Source organism: Corylus avellana, chromosome 2, assembly GCF_965113065.1.
Source record: "Corylus avellana chromosome 2, dhCorAvel1.hap1.2, whole genome shotgun sequence".
Taxonomy (NCBI): domain Eukaryota; kingdom Viridiplantae; phylum Streptophyta; class Magnoliopsida; order Fagales; family Betulaceae; genus Corylus; species Corylus avellana.
Window position 1 is genome coordinate 47086932 of NC_142491.1, and position 16896 is coordinate 47103827.

The following is a 16896-nucleotide window of genomic DNA, read 5'->3' on the forward strand; positions in this document are numbered from 1 at the left end:
CTTAAATCTCTCCCACAACCAGATCACTGGTACCATACCTCTTCAATGGTTTTCAGCAAAATTTGTTAGTTTTCTTGTCCTTGCGTTAAGATTTATTCATTTTCCTACCATAGATTTAAGTTATAATCGCTTCAGAGGTTTGTTGCCCACTACTTAATTTTGATTGGACCATGTTAAATCTCTCCAACAATTTGTTCCACGGATCAATTACATTTGTATGTGAGAGAAATGGGTTCACGAATGCCCTTGATGTGTCTTTGAGTTACCTTGATCTTTCGGATAACTTGTTATCCGGACAACTCCTTAACTGTTGGCAGGGCCAGCTCAGGCCCTAGGCGAGTTGGGCCCTCGCCTAGGGCCCCCAATTTAATAAGGCCCAAAAAAAAATTTTGAGTTAAAAAAAATTATTTTGGACCAAAAAAAAATTAAAGGCCCAATTTTTTTTTTAAAAGGACCTAAAATTTTTTTTTTATCAAAATTTAAGGCCTCAATTTAATAAGACTCCAATTAATAAGCCCACTATAAATTTTAAAAATAATTCAAAAAATAAATTAAAAAAGGACAAAGCATTAAAGCCTTACATCATTACATGCCAATTCCCTAGAGCTCCTGACGCTACAGTATACACCTACATCATGCACTCATCCTCTTAGCCTCTTTCTAGAAACTTTTTGTTTTTGATGAGAAAATATAAACGTTAGAAATAAAATATTACCATTTATTTTTTATTTATTATTTAGCCATGTAGGGAAAGCCAAGAGCCAAAAATATAAACTGTTGTCAGCCTAGTAATCTTACCATGGGCATTTTAAATATCAGAGTCTCTATATTTGCCACTTTACCTCTCCTCTTTGCTTGCTCTTTTCTGAGTTTTTCTTCTCTGCCTATCTCATCATTTTCTATTTCTCTCCGACTCCGAGTAATTAAGTCTCTTTTCCTATCTCCAAGAACTGCTTCATAATTCTTTTGCCAAATCAGGTTTTATTGTTCTAGTTTTGTCATTTATTTTATTATAGTCATAATTTTTTTTTTGATAAATCGTGTTTGTTTAATTTGTTAGTATGTTTAATTAAACATGTCTACTAGAAAATATGCATCTGGATATGAAAAACTTAAAAAAAAAAAAAAAAAAAAAAAGGTACACAAATTGATTGAATCTCAAAGAGGAGCTCTAAATAAATTTGTTATTAGCAATAAACAAAATATTGAGGATAATTTAGGTGAAAAACTCATAAATGAACAAGAAACTCATCAAAAAGAATTAAAAGATAATGAAAATGTTATTGATGTATCTAAATCTATTGCTACAAATATTTATGACCCTGGCCAATGGAAAAATATTGATGCAAAATTAAGGGATTTGTTAGTAGAAAATGGTCCAATAAGATACAATACTATAGATTTTCCTAAAGATGAGAACTCTAGGCATTTTCCTAATACATATTATATACGAAAATTATCAAATGGGGAGCAACATAATAGAAAATCGCTAGTCTATTCAAAAGATGTAGATAGAGTATTTTGTTTTTGTTGCAAGTTGTTTTATTCAAAACCTAATAGAATGCAACTAGCTAATGAAGGGACTAATGACCGGAAAAATCTTAGTGCTAAACTAAAAAGTCATGAAACAACCAATGAACATATTACTAACATGAATGACTAGATTGATTTAGAAATGAGATTGTTAAAAAATAAAACAATTGATAAAAATGTCCAAGAACAAATTAACAAAGAGAAAGATCATTGGAAAAGAGTATTTTGTTACTTAAAAAAAAAAAAAAAAAAAAAAATTAGGCCCAATTTCAAAGTTTTGCCTAAGGCCCCAAAATACGTTGAGCCGGCCCTGACTGTTGGGTAAAGATGTATCTTACCATGCTTAATTTGGGAAACAATAATTTCTCTGGAAGAATCCCTGATTATATTTGTGATTCTACGGGAGATCAGTTTATGAAAGCTCAACTTCATACGTTCACCAATGTTCTCCTAAAAAACCAGTTGTGGTCTCTCATCTAAAACTAAAAGCAACATTTTTGTGTACTAATAGTCTAAAAGGTTAAAGATCATTTCATTCCATTCCACTAATAACCGTTGAAAACAATTCTAGTAAACCCAACCAAACGCAACATAAATTACTGGTCTCGCAATTTACTAGAAAAACAATGAATAATGGTTTCCAATTAAATACTCTCACTCCTCACCCGGCCAATGCCACCGCCCACTGGCTTGTTTGATAAAAGTTCCAGAGGAAGTGATATCCACACGCGACCGCAATCGCCTTCCAAACCAGAACACTTGCATCGGCTTACCCTCTCTAATAAGCCATCAAACCTCAGTCATGCAAAACCATGTGCAAATTAAGGAGTCAGACCCATGGTTTTGGCAACGCTCCATGGTTTCCAAATACTCTCACTCCTCACCCATTTGTTTTAGCAACACTATGCGTGGAAGGGTAAATAACACCTCTCTCTTTACATGATAAATTTGGCAACATCGAGATATCTCAAATTATTCAAGACAAATCTAATCTCATTCATATATAATATGGCCAAATTTACTCCAACTTTTATCTCTTACCTTTTACGGAATTCACAATTTGCATACAATCTTCCTCCAAAATTATTTCCTACAAACCCTATCCTTGGCTGAACTCTACCGGATGTAATGCTGCCAAGGCTTCTGCTACTACCGGCTCTACTAGTAGCCCAATTTGTATTGGCCCCACGGAGTTCTCAAAAAAAAAAACATACTATTAGACCACTCATCCTCTTATGATATAAATCTTAAGTGATTCTTAGAGGCCCATTTGTTTCGCGATTCTTAGAAGGCCCATTGATTTCATTCGCAAATTCTAAATAAGTCCCTCTGTACAAATTCTGGCATTTTTTTCGAAAGGATCCTTTGCTGTAAGGGCTTGATGGCACAAAGTGGGCTTTGGTTAATACGACAAGTTTGGAAGGCTGTGCTAATCTCTGACTCTGGGCCTGAATTCGTTTTGTGAATGAAAATGTCGTTAAGCCATTTTACCATTTATCCCTTTAGGCCTTGTTTGGTTTGCGGATTTGACCATTGGATTGGACTAGTTAATACTAGGTATAACTAGTCTTTTGTTTAGTAACACTCTATTTCTGGGAATAGTCTATTCTCATGGGACTACTAATCTCATATACATAGAGTTTGCTAAGCCACTAAAGCCTCGTTTGGTTCGCAGATTGCTTAAGTTTTTGAGAAACTTGGACAGCCGTGAATTTACTATCTGCATCCAATTATTTTGCAATCATGTACTGCATCTCTTATGCTCTTCGAATTTGTATAGATGAAACAAAGCCCCCTTTTTTAATTTTGATTTTTTAAAAAAGGAAACAACATATTCCAGCATATCCTTATCAGCTTTTGAGCGTCTATTTAGTGAAAGGAAATTTAAACTGATATTGTAATTAACCAGCCACCCTGCTAAGTAACACTCACTTCTCGTATAGAGCTCTGATCATAGCTTTCTGATCTTCACTAAAGGCTCGGACTCTTTTCCTTGAGTGCCTATAAAAAATATAATAAGAAACAAAAGGAAAAAAAAAAAAAAAAAAAGCATGTATTGCAGACTTATTCCAAAATGGAAGGGAATTCTGGTGTATTTGTTTTAGGGTGTTTTTGTGCAATTTTTTTGCTTTATCTGAGGTGTCACTATATTATTAGATGCTGTAAAACCCATGTTTTAGGCCTGTTTCGGATATAAGTTATTCCCTTAAGATTATCAATTTTGAAAAATGTGTCGCCATATAATGAGATTGTAACACATACATAATTTGTGATCATATTTTAGCTAGGAAAAAAAATTGGGAAGTACAGCATTTCTTATGCAATAGCCATTGAGAAATAAAAAAAGAAAAAAATTGAGCGTCATAGTAATAATGAATTTTTGAACAACTAACTCTCTACATACGTAATAGGGTGAGATTCTAGTGAGAGAGATCTAGAGTTAATAACTCATGCTAACTTGTACATTTCTTAATTTCCACTTGATTTCTAAGATTTTTAGTAGCTAATCAAGTGAAGAAAGAAAGTTCGTATTATGGTCACGATCAAGGCAAGAAATGAAGGGAGAAAAATGATAAATTGATGCAATATTTGTATAAACGTTATTTAGTCCTTTTTTCACTACGAATCTTGCCACAATAATTAATTAAGGAAAATAAATGTGTCGATAATGGTTTCCTTTCCGGTGATTTCTGAGAAGCTCCCATGTCAAGTTCATCATCATTACCTAAAATTCCACAACGTAATCTTTTTTCAAGCAATATTAATGCTATTAGAGATAAAGACTTGACTTGATGAGATTGTGGAAAAATTGAATGAAATGTTGGAACATTGAAAAATTGAAACCAACATTTCATTTAATTTTTCCATGTTGAATTTTTCAATGTTCCAATTTCAATTTTTCAATGTTCCAACATTTCATTCAAATTATGTACGTGTTACATTAATCTCATGATATGACGATTGGAAAAAATATACATACACCTCAAACTATTATGCAATTTGCAATATTCTTCCAAACTATCAATTGAACAAGTACCTCCAACTAAAAAAAGAAATGCAATATATCCTCTAGGTTCTTAAAATAACAAAAAATATAATAAAAAAAAAAAAAAAAAAGAAAAAAAAAAGAGCTGTTGTGGTCGTGGGTCTTCACACAAGACCGGTGGTGGTCTGAATTTCAGTTATTTATTAATTTTTAAGACTTTGGCCTCTAGAAAGCAAGTTGAGTCCCAAGTCTTGCCTGATTTGCGGGGTAATAGTGGGGTGATTTGGCAAGATGGCGTACGTTCACTAAAGTTTGTTTGGCAAGTTGATTGTCAAGTCTTCTTTCAAGTTTTTTTTTTTGTTTTTGTTTTTGTTTTTTTTTTTCAGGCGTTTGTTTCACACTACGGTTACATAATCAGAGTAGAAAACAACACTATAAATAATGATTATTCTTCTTGTTAAATTGGGACATCAAAACCAGGCGTGGCATCTACTAAAACTTGTTATTATCTCAGCTTCAGCTCTTGGCCACCACCGTCCCAAAGAGAGCGTCAAACAATGAGAGGTGATTATGCTGAATTGCTACTCATACTTGGCCTCCTCCTCTGTACTGGAACCACAGTGGGTTTTGGTTTGAATATGAGTAATTCAGAGGTGAGATGCATAGAGGAAGAAAGACAAGCACTCCTCAAATTCAAACAAGGCCTTATAGATGATGCCAATTTGCTGTCATCTTGGGGCAGCCAGGAGGATTGCTGCAAATGGAAAGGAATTGAATGCAGCAACCAAACAGGTCATGTTGTCGAGCTTAATCTCGGGCCAGATAATCTTGTTGGTGGAAATCTACGTGGTGAGATGAACATTTCAATACTTGGTTTGCAGCATTTGACGTACTTGGACTTATCTTCTAATTCTGTGTCTTTGAACTTTAGTCCATCTTGGGTTCCACCATTTCATTTGGATGTCATTAGATTGAGCTCTTGCAAATTAGGTCAAGCCTTTCCTGAATGGCTTCAAACACAAAAGAATTTTTCATCCCTTGATATGTCTGATGTAGGAATCTCAGACTCAATTCCCAATTGGTTTTGGAACCTTTCTTCCAATATACAATTCTTAAATCTCTCTCACAACCAAATTACTGGCACTATACCTCTTCAATGGTTTTTGGAAAGGTTTATTGGTTCTCCTCTGATAGATTTGAGTTATAACCGCCTCAGTGGTCCGTTTCCACAATTTAATTCTGCTTCAATCGTGTTGAATCTCTCCAATAATCTGTTCCAAGGATCTATTACATCCATATGTGAAACAAATGGGTCAGTGAATGCCAATTATTTGTATTTGAGTTACCTTGATCTTTCGGATAACTTGTTATCTGGAGAACTTCCTAACTGTTGGGGAAATATGATGTTTCTGTCCATGGTTAATTTGGCAAACAATAATTTCTCTGGGAGAATTCCTGATTCTTTCTGTGAATCTTTTGTTTGGCTACAAACATTGCATTTGCAGAACAACAGTTTCATCGGAGAACTGCCCAAATCATTAATAAGATGCAAGTTATTGGCACTACTAGATCTTGGAGAAAATAGACTCTCGGGGAGGATGCCAACATGGATAGGCACAAGCCTACCACATTTGGTTGTTCTTCGCCTACCGTCAAACTTGTTCATAGGCCACATACCATTGCAATTATGTCAGCTAACATCTCTTCAAATCTTGGACCTCTCTCACAACAATATTGTAGGGACTATACCAAAATGCCTCAATAACTTCACTGCCATAGCTCAAAAAAATAGTTCAGATGTAAGCATTTTTCATTTTTTTCCTTCTTCTCCTGTTGGGACCAACATGTATTCCGTTTCCCACTACATTGACAATTTATTGGTACCTTTCAAAGGAAAATATCTCAAGTATAGTAAAACTCTGGGACTAGTAAAAGTCATCGATCTTTCAAGCAACAAATTGAAAGGAGAAATTCCGAGAGAAATAACAAGTCTCTCAGGATTGATTGCGTTGAACCTATCTATGAACTTGTTAACTGGCACCATTCCTCGGAATATTGGTGAGATGACGTCTTTGGAGTCTTTGGACTTGTCGAAAAATCAACTTTCGAGCATTATTCCCCCAAGCCTTGTTGATTTGAGCTTCCTAAGCTACTTGAATTTGGCAAACAACAACTTGTCAGGTGGAATCCCATCAGGTACCCAGCTTCAAAGCTTTAGTGCTTCTGCATATTCAGGTAACCGAGATCTTTGTGGCTTGCCTCTTCCGAAAAAGTGTCCAGGAGATGAAACAGCTCAAGTTCCTCAAACTGGTAGCAAACAAGGAGAAGACAATATTCAAGAACATGCAAACTCCCACGAACATCTATGGTTTTATGCTAGCATTGCACTCGGATTCATTGTTGGATTTTGGGGTGTTTGTGGATCATTGTTATTGAAGAGTTCTTGGAGGCATGCCTATTTCCAGTTCTTACAGAGAATAGGAGATAAGCTCTATGTAGCAATAGCTATCCGCAAGGCCAAATTACTGAGAAAATTCAAGACTCAATGCTAAAAAGAAATCCTTTAGTCAAGGTACATTGAAATGTTGTTCCCAATAATTTCCGTTTCTTTCAAGTAATTCATGTTTGTAGTTTCATCATCCTCTCTAAATTGTAATGGTAATATAAATGTTGCCATGTTGGGTTTTGTACGTTGAAGCTATTAACTTTCTCCTCTACTAAAGAAAACTAGATACCAATTTGCTAGACCTACAGATTTATTGGCATATCATGATGCTGTTTTTATTTTTAATTTAATTTATTTAATTAATATGTACCATTTCTTGATTTACTGCACGTGCTAAAGAAGTAGTACTGATGCTTTTCGTACTTCAAATCACTTGTCAGTTAGCAGATTTGCCATGGACTGGATGGCAAATTTTGCTTGGAATAAAGAAGTACTTCTATCAAGAGTTGTTGCTGCCGCTGCAAGAGGAAACAGAGTGTCTACTATTCTCTAAATGACATGTTTGTAACACCTGTGTGGTTCTGATCTATATGCTTTGTTCTATTGCCTTTTCTCTCAGAAACATCGTTATTGGGAATGTCTTCTATAACACAAAATTTGAAGAGAGATCATGTGTACTTTGAATTATGTTAATGCTTGAGCATTATCATCCTATGCTATTTATATGTATCATATTGGATTTGACATTGGAGTGTAATTTAACTGAGTTTGAAGTTGATTTGGAAAGGATCAATCGATACCAGACTTGAATGCTTCATTCAGTCTTATAATTACTGTTACAGGACTTGAGTTTTTCTACAATTTCACCAATTAATAAATGAATTCACAGGGAACTGTAGTCTGTTCCGAGGAAAAAGTTGGAAAAGGGCCATTGTTTGAAAGAGACATGCACGTTGATAGTCGAGTCTTCCCCGAAGTTTCTGCATGCCCTGCCCTTTCACTCTCAACGATTAAAGCTTGTTTGACAAAAGATAACCGTGTTCACTCTCAAGCACTAGAGGTTTGGTTGACAAGTTGACTGTTAAGTCTTCTTTGAAGCTTTTGTACAGCCCGTGTTTTACTCGCAAGCACTAAAAATTAATTTGTTTGAAAAAGATGAAGTTGGGAGTTTCTCAGAAACCACTGTAGAAAGCGAACCAATTATACCACACATTTATTTTCAAGACGTTGCACTTTGTTTTATTACCTTCGATCTCTCTCAGCTACTTCTTTATCACTTTGTAATTTTATTTTTATTTTCCAGTTGGAAGTTGTTAAAAGTTTGAATAAGTGCCCTGCAGTCCATTACCAAACAAATTTACATGCTCATACATGTCACGAAGATCACTCTGTTCCAACATTTCATTCATTTCATTTGTTCCTTCAACTTATCAAAGAAAACTGCTAAACCTACAATTCATTCTTTTATGTTTTGCATTTGTATGGGTATTTTTGTCTTACTGATTTTTATTTTTATTTTTTTGAAAAAAAAATTGTTGTCTTTTTTAACCGGACAAAAAGTGGTACATTGCAAATTTTATTCCAAAAATTTGTATTTTTTTTTTTTCCAAATTTTATCCGAAGTCAAAGGAAAATTTTCTTCCTGATGTCTCTCCCATGCTGAGAATTCGGATACCATCCTAAATTACAATGGTCTACTTAATGGTCCATGGGATTAAATTAATTTGGTATCTTCCATTAATTATATATTGCTACTGATGCTTGTCATACTTCAAATCGCATGTCAGTTAGCAGATTTCCACTGAAGGGAACAGAGCAAAACACTTGACCTGGATAGTAAATGTTTACTTTGCATGAAGAAGCTGTATCCACTATCCAGCGCCTCCAGCCTAATGATTTTCTTTTACCAGCTTGATGTTGATATCAAGAGTTACCAACTCCTCTTTTGTTAATGTTTAAGTGTGCTCATCCTGGACTATTAGTATCACTATTGGCCGTGAGGCTTCTCTCCCTCTGTGAAACATTTGACACTGTTGAATCAAACAAGGATTCTCTCTCTCTGTGAAACATGAAGAAGCTATTCATAATTCAGAAGTGAGATGCATGGAGAAAGAAAGACAATCACTCCTCAAATTCAAACAAGGCCTGATGGATGATAACGGCCTACTGTCTTCTTGGGGCAATCACGAGGAAGATTGTTGCAAATGGGAAGGAGTTAAATGCAGCAATCGAACAGGTCATGTTGTGAAGCTTGACCCTCGGGGAAAGCATTTCTTCGAAGGCAGTAAAGTTCTTTCAGGTGATATAAGCTCTTCATTACTTGGATTGCAACATTTGATTTACTTGGACTTAAGTTCCAATGAGTTTTCCACATTCTTCCCAGAGTTCATTGCTTCACTCACTAAATTACGTACAATATCTCAATCTTTCCTACAACACTATTTCTGGAACCATTTCCACAACAGCTTGGAAATCTCACATGTTTGATTTCTCTTGATCTCAGCTGGAACTATTTTGGGCTGATGGAGGACCACAATCTTGACTGGTTCCGTCATCTCTCATCATTAAGAAACTTAAATATGTGCCAAGTGAACCTTAGCAAGGTAGCCAATTGGCCGGATAAGGTTGGCATGCTACCTTCTTTGTTAGACTTACTTTTAAGTTGTGAGCTCTCCATGCCAACTCCTCATGTGCTTTCCAATGCTAATTCTTCTTCACCACTTTCATTCCTTGATCTCTCTTTTAATCAGCTCAACTCCTCAATATTCCCTTGGCTGCTCAAATTTACCAATAGCCTTGTCGTTCTTGACCTCCGTTTTAATGAGTTACAAGGTTCAATTCCAAAAGCTTTTGGGGATATGGTTGCTCTTGTTGATGTTGACCTCTCTTTCAACAACCTCGAAGGCATGATGCCACAAACTTCGGAGAATCTTCACAACTTGCAAGTATTACACTTGTCAAACAATAACATAAGTGGGGAGGTAATCGATCTTACAAAGTTCTCTTTCTTGAGAGAGTTATATCTATCAAAAAATCGGTTAAATGGGAGTTTAACCAAAAGTGTGGCAAAACTTTCTATGCTCCAAGTTCTTGATGTGTCTTCAAATTCTTTAGAAGGTGATATCACTTAATCACATTTTTCAAATCTTTCCAACTTACACAAAGTGGATTTCTCTTTCAATTCTTTGTCATTGAAGTTTAGTACGGCCTAGGTTCCACCATTTCATTTGGATGTCATTAGATTGGGCTCTTGCAAATTGGGTCCAAATTTTCCTGAATGGCTTCACTCACAAGAGAATTTTTCACAGCTCGATATATCTGATTCAGGAATTTCAGACACAATTTCCAATTGGTTTTGGGACCTTTCTTCCAATATACAATTCTTAAATCTCTCTCACAACCAAATCACCGGCACCATACCTCTTTAATGGTTTTTGACAGGGTTTATTGGTTCTCCTTTAATAGATTTGAGTTATAACTTCCTCAGTGGTCCTTTGCCACAATTTCATTCAAATCCGTCGGTGTTGAATCTTTCCAATAATATGTTCCAAGGATCTATTACATCCATATGTGAAACAAATGGAAACTTGAGTTACCTTGATCTTTCAGATAACTTGTTATTTGGAGAACTCCCTAATTGTTGGGGAAATATGATGTTGCTAGCCATGCTTAATTTGGCAAACAATAATCTCTCTAGGAGAATCCTTGACTCTATATGTGCTTCTAGAGACTGGCTTCAGACATTGCATTTGCGTAACAATAATTTCATCGGAGAATTGCCCAAGTCATTGATGAACTGCTCTTCATTGGGGCTACTAGACCTTGAAGAAAACAGACTCTCTAGAATGATACCAACGTGGATAGGCACAAGCCTGCCAGAATTGATGGTTCTCCGCCTGCCATCAAACTTGTTCATGGGTCACATACCATTTCAATTATGTCATTTAATATCTCTTCAAATCCTGAACCTCTCTGATAACAGTATTACAAGAACTATACCAAAATGCCTCAATAACTTTATTGTCATGACTCAAACACAAAGTTCATATGTAAGCCTTGATCATTCATACTTTCCTTCTTCCAGGACCTCCTTTATTATCGATTTTGACTACATTGACAGCTTATTGGTGACTTTTGAAGAAAAGTTTCTCGAGTATAGTAAAACTCTTGGACTAGTAAAAGTCATCAATCTTTCGAGCAACAAATTAAAAGGAGAAATTCCAAGAGAAATAACAAGTCTCTTAGGATTGATTGGGTTGAACTTATCTAGAAACTTATTGACTGGCATCATTCCTCAAAATATTGGTGACATGAAGAGATTAGAGTCTTTGGACTTGTCGAGAATCACCTTTCAGGCATAATTCCCCCAAGCCTAACTACTATGAGTTTACTAAGCTACTTGAATTTGGCAAACAACAACTTGTTAGGTAAAATCGCATCAAGTACCCAATTTCAAAGGTTTAGTGCTTCTGCATATTCAGGTAACCGAGATCTTTGTGGCTTGCCTCTTCCGAAAAGGTGTCTAGGAGATGAAATAGCTCAAGTTCCTCAAACTAGTAGCAAACAAGGAGAAGACGATGCTCAAGAACATGTAAACTCCCATGAACATCTATGATTTTATAATAGCATTGCACACGGATTCCTTATTGGATTTTGGGGTGTTTGTGGATCATTGTTATTGAAGAGTTCTTGGAGGCATGCCTATTTCCAGTTCTTAGAGAGAATAGGAGATAAGCTCATGTAGCAATAACTATCCGTAAGGCCAAATTACTGAGGAAATTCAAGACTCAATGCTAACAAGAAATCCTTTAGCCAAGGTACGTTGAAATGTTGTTCCCAATAGTTTCCTTTAATTTTCTTTCAAATAATTCATGTTTGTAGTTTCATTGTCCTCTCTAAATTGTAATGGTAATATAAATGTTGGGTTTTGTTGAAGCTATTAACTTTCTCCTCTACTAAAGAAAACTATATACCAATTTGCTAGACCTACAGATTTATTGGCATAGCATGATGCTGTTTTTATTTTTAATTTTCTTTAATTAATATTTAACATTTCTTGATTTGCTGCACGTGCTAAAGAAGCAGTACTGATGCTTTTCGTACTTCAAATCACATGTCAATTAGCAGATTTGCCATGGATAGGATGGCAAATTTTGCTTGGAATAAAGAAGTACTTCTATCAAGAGTTGTGCCTGCTGCTGCAAAAGGAAACAAAGTGTCTACTATTCTCTAAAGGGCCTGTTTGTAACATCTGTGTGGGTCTGGTCTATATGCTTTGTTCTATTGCCTTCTCTCTCAGAAACATCATTATTGGGAATGTCTTCTATTACACAAAATTTAAAGAGAGATCATGTGTACTCTGAATTATGTTAATGCTTGAGCGTTATCATCCTATGCTATATATAGGTATCATATTAGATTTGACATTCGAGTGTAATTGATGCAGCGTGACTTAGTGGGCTGCAGTGAAGAACATCAATAAGTAGCGAATAAATACTTCTAGATCTTGATTCTATCAAAGATCTAATAAATCTTCTTAACAAAGGCTAGATACTCTCTAAGTTTTGAAGGAAAAGAAAAAAAAACGCTCAACTCTGAGGTTTCTTATTCAACAAAATCAATAATCAACATAAATTGATTTGCTATGGAGGCTATAAGCATATATTTATAACCCAAAACTTAATAAAATATGACATAAATACCCCAAAAACCCTAAACCTAATAAAATAACAAAATAAAGACTCCTAAAACCCTAACCCTAATAAAATAACAACATAAAGTCGGCTAAAAAATAAAACAAACTAACGGCGCCCGTCCAAACGGCCACGACACTTAAACGACAAAAACATAAAATAATATATGGGTTCGGAATACACTCCAATCTACATCAGTAATTTAACAATTTTAACCGAGTTTGAAGTTGATTTGGAAATTAAGGATCAATCGATACCAGACTTGAATGTTTTATTCGGTCTTATAATTACAGTTACTGGACTTGAGTTCTTCTAGAAACTCACCAATTAATCCAGGGAACTGTAGTCTGTTCCCAGGTAAAAGTTGGAAAAGGGCCAATATTGTTTGAAAGAGACATGCACGTTGACAGTCAAGTCTTCCCTGAAGTTTCTGCATGCCCAGTCCTTTCACTCTCAACAATTAAAGCCTATTTGACAAAAGATAACCGTGTTCACTCTTAAGCACTATAGAGGCTTGTCTGATTGACAAGTTGACTGTTAAGTCTTCTTTGAAGCGTTTGTACAGCCCTTGTTTCACTCGCAAGCACTAAAATTTGTTTGAAAAAAGATAAAGTGGGGAGTTTCTCAGAAACCAATCTAGAAAGCGAACCAATTATACCACATATTTATTTTCAAGACGTTGAAAATATATTACTGCCCTTTGTTTTATTACCTTCGATCTCTCTTAGCAACTTCTTTTATCACTTTGTAATTTGATTGTGGATATCAGGTAATGTAATGTATCACTTTGTAATTTTATTTTTATTTTTATTTTCACGTTGGAAGTTGTTGTTTAAAGTTTAAATTGGTGATTCTCTTACTGGGTTTCAGTAAGTGCCCTGCAGTCCATTACCTTGTTGTAACTTGTTGATACGCGCGTTGGCAAATAAAGGGAATAAGATTCTCTCTGGTCTAAAATAGATTGGAAAATATCCAATTCATGGTTAAAAGAAAATTCTAGAGCCATAAATAAGACACTGATCCTACCACCAAAAAATAATAATAAAATATTATTTCAAAAAAATTAAGGGGTGATTGGCCACCCCATTTGGTAATGGGACATGTGTTTCATTTGTGGCTCTAAGATTTTTAAGAAGAGATCCTAGTCATGAACTAAATATTCTCCGGTCCATTTTGGACTGAAGAGAATCATTTTCCCAAGTAATGGAGGATGTTGATTTCTTTTTTTTTTTAGTGATTGATGTAACTCCAATTACATATTTACACATGACAACAAATTATAAAAGAATAATGAATTCTTCGCACTTCAATTAATTCCGATGGCGAAGCAGGGTGGGAGGAGTCCCAAATCCCCGCTCAAGCTTAAAAAAACTTACATGGGACTATAACCCCAAACCCAAGCTAAAGCCCAAAAAAATCAAACTCGGTCCTAAAAAGATTATATAAAAAAGGCCTTTCACAATATAATTTTTGAAATAAAAAGTGCTTATGGATTTTTTTAAGCCCAAACTCAAAAGCTTCAAGGCTAGACACCAGATTTTTCTTAAAAAATCCATATGACACCCCGGGCTCCAAAAACAAACAAAATTATATAAATATAATAGACTCTCAGAATATGACGTGACATATTTTCATACTTCAACCCTTTCCTTTTAGTTTTCTATTTTCGTGACTCGTTTTTTATTTTACTTTGTAATTACTATCAGGCCCATAATTAAAAAAGGTGTTCTATCCGTGCATTACAATGCATTAGGTTTGTTTGACAAAAAATGACGTGTTAACTGTTGAAGTTTGTTTGACAAGTTGACCGTCGAGTCTTCTTTGAAGTTTTTGTCCAGCCCCTGTTTCATTAATCTAAAGCATTTGTAAGTTTGTTTCCTTTTACTAAAGAAACCGTGTGCTCACTGCAGATTCCGGCATATATACGCCAACTTTTGAAGGGGTGTCCTACCAGGAAAAAACAAAAAGAACTTGAAATGGGAGTTTCTCAGAAACCACCGAAGACGTTGATAAGATGTCACTTACTTCCCTCAGCCATGAAAATTAAGTTAGTCTCACAAAGTTCTTACATTAGTCGTTACTAAAAATCTTAGAAATTAAGTGGTAAGAAATGTACAAGTTACCCACATTCATTGATTTAATCGTTTTATCTCCTACAAAACCCCAAATTATTTGCTGTTGATTTACCCATGTTTCCAATACCAAATTTGTTACATTACTCGGTTGGGAGGACCAAAATAGTTGTTTTAATATACAGGTCCCCTTGTTTCTTTTGAAGATTTCATGTACCTTCTTTCGGTCCAGAGTAATTATTTTTTTGAGTAATTGCCTTTTGCCCCGTGAACTACATCGCCTTAGCACTCTCCTTCCATGAACTACCAACTATGACAACTGACCCCATCAAACTATCATCTTATGACAGAAAGCCCTATTCTGTCCGTCAAAGGAGTTAAAATTGATGGTCAACGGTCATGTGCAAGTCATGTGCCATTTTAATTTTTTTTTCTTCTACTTTTGCCCTTATTAATTTAAATTGTTCTCATGTGTTTGATTATGGTTTAGGAGGGTATAATCATCATTTTCTCGGTCTAAAGTGAGGGCAAAAGTGGAAGAAAAAGGAAATTGGGAAGTGTAGCATTTCTTATGCAATAGACATAGAGAAATTAAAAAAGAAAAAAATTGAGCGTCATAGTAATAATGAATTTTTGAACCACTAACTCTCTCTACATACGTAATAGGTGAGATTCTAGTGAGAGAGATCTAGAGTTAATATATAGCTCATGCTAACTTGTACATTTCTTAATTTCCACTTGATTTCTAAGATTTTTAGTAGCCCCACTAATATGTAATCAAGTGAAGAAAGAAAGTTCGTATTATGGTGAAGGCAAGAAATGAAGGGAGAAAAATGATAAATTGATGCAATATTTGTATAAACTTAATTTATTTAGTCCTTTTTCACTAAGAATCCTGCCACAATAATTAATTAAAGAAAATAAATGTGTCGATAATTAATGGTTCCCTTTCCGGTGATTTCTGAGAGGCTCCCATGCATGCAAGTTCATCATTATTACCTAAAATTCCACAACGTAATCTTTTTTCAAGCAATAATGCTATTAGAGATAAAGACTTGACTTGATGAGATTGTGGAAAAATTGAATGAAATGTTGGAACAGTGTGATGTTCGATCGTAACATGTACATGCATGGGAATTTTCTTGGTAAGAGTACTGCAGCGCACTTATTGGAACGGGGAATGCTATTTAGGCTTTTTTTGTTTTGGTAGAAAGAGAAGAAGAAGAAGAAGAAGAAAAGGAATTAGCAACAAGCCAAGCCAACAAATTTAATTGTTGAGAGTGAAAGAAAGGAGTGGGTAGAAACTTGAGGGAAGACTTGACTATCAAACCCAATTACGTGACGTTAATGCAAAAGCAAGAGATTCCCACCTACAAATTTCCACCACAATACTGTGGTGGAAATTTTTAATTAGTTATCAAGTCAAGTCTTTATCTCTAATAGCATTATTGCTTGAAAAAAGATTACGTTGTGGAATTTTAGGCAATGATGATGAACTTGACATGCATGGGAGCTTCTAAGAAATCACCGGAAAAAAGATTACGTTGTGGAATTTGCAATATTCTTCCAAATTATCAATTGAACAAGTACCTCCAACGAAAAAAAAAAAAACAAAATGCAATATATCCCCTAGGTACTTAAAATAACAAAAAATATATATATAATTCAAAAAAAAAAAAAAGAAAAAAAAAGTGGGGGGGGGGGGGGGGGGGGGGGGGTGGTGCTGTCGACCTGTCGTGGTCGTGGGTCTTCACACAAGACCCATGGTGGTGGTTTGAATTTCAGTTATTTATTAATTTTTAAGACTTTGGCCTCTAGAAAGCAAGTTGAGTCCATAGTCTAGCCTGATTTGCGGGGTAATGGTGGCGTGCCTTGGCAAGATGGCGGTCACTAAATTAAGTTTGTTTGGCAAGTTGATTGCAAGTCTTCTTTCAAGCTTTTTTTTGTTTTTTGTTTTTTTTTTTTCAGTCCTTTCACTCTCAAGCAATAAAGTTTGTTTTACGAAAAATGACGTTTGCTCTCAAGCAATATTCAAGCTTGTTTGACAACTTGCTTGTCAAGTCTTTCTCTCTAATAGCATTATTGCTCGAAAGAAGATTACACTGTGGAATTTTAGGTATTTATATTGATGAACTTGACATGCATGGGAGCTTCTCAGAAATCACT

General features: G+C 35.2%; 2 protein-coding genes and 1 pseudogene across 2 annotated transcripts; all 3 read left to right on the forward strand.

Annotated features, from left to right (window-relative positions):
* Nucleotides 1-5076: 5076 nt before the first annotated feature.
* LOC148587818 (receptor-like protein EIX2) lies at nucleotides 5077-5635 on the forward strand. Its single transcript, XM_088512847.1, has 2 exons — nucleotides 5077-5460; nucleotides 5576-5635. Exons 1-2 carry the CDS (start codon nucleotides 5077-5079, stop codon nucleotides 5633-5635), a joined length of 444 nt encoding a protein of 147 aa, XP_088368973.1.
* A 272-nt stretch (nucleotides 5636-5907) lies between these two features.
* Nucleotides 5908-7110, forward strand: LOC132191466 (receptor-like protein EIX2). The gene has a single exon (XM_088514001.1). It carries the CDS (start codon nucleotides 5920-5922, stop codon nucleotides 7069-7071), a length of 1152 nt encoding a protein of 383 aa, XP_088370127.1. The 5' UTR covers nucleotides 5908-5919; the 3' UTR covers nucleotides 7072-7110.
* A 732-nt stretch (nucleotides 7111-7842) lies between these two features.
* LOC148587819 (receptor-like protein EIX1) lies at nucleotides 7843-11762 on the forward strand (annotated as a pseudogene).
* The last annotated feature ends 5134 nt before the right edge of the window (nucleotides 11763-16896 follow it).

Bases quoted from the DNA above. Each gene is read 5' to 3' on its own strand.
- LOC148587818 (XM_088512847.1), top strand. From the start codon at position 5,077: ATGAGAGGTGATTATGCTGAATTGCTACTCATACTTGGCCTCCTCCTC. The intron at 5,461-5,575 runs GTTCCACCATTT...TGTCTGATGTAG, and splicing joins TGAACTTTAGTCCATCTTGG to GAATCTCAGACTCAATTCCC.
- LOC132191466 (XM_088514001.1), top strand. From the start codon at position 5,920: ATGATGTTTCTGTCCATGGTTAATTTGGCAAACAATAATTTCTCTGGG.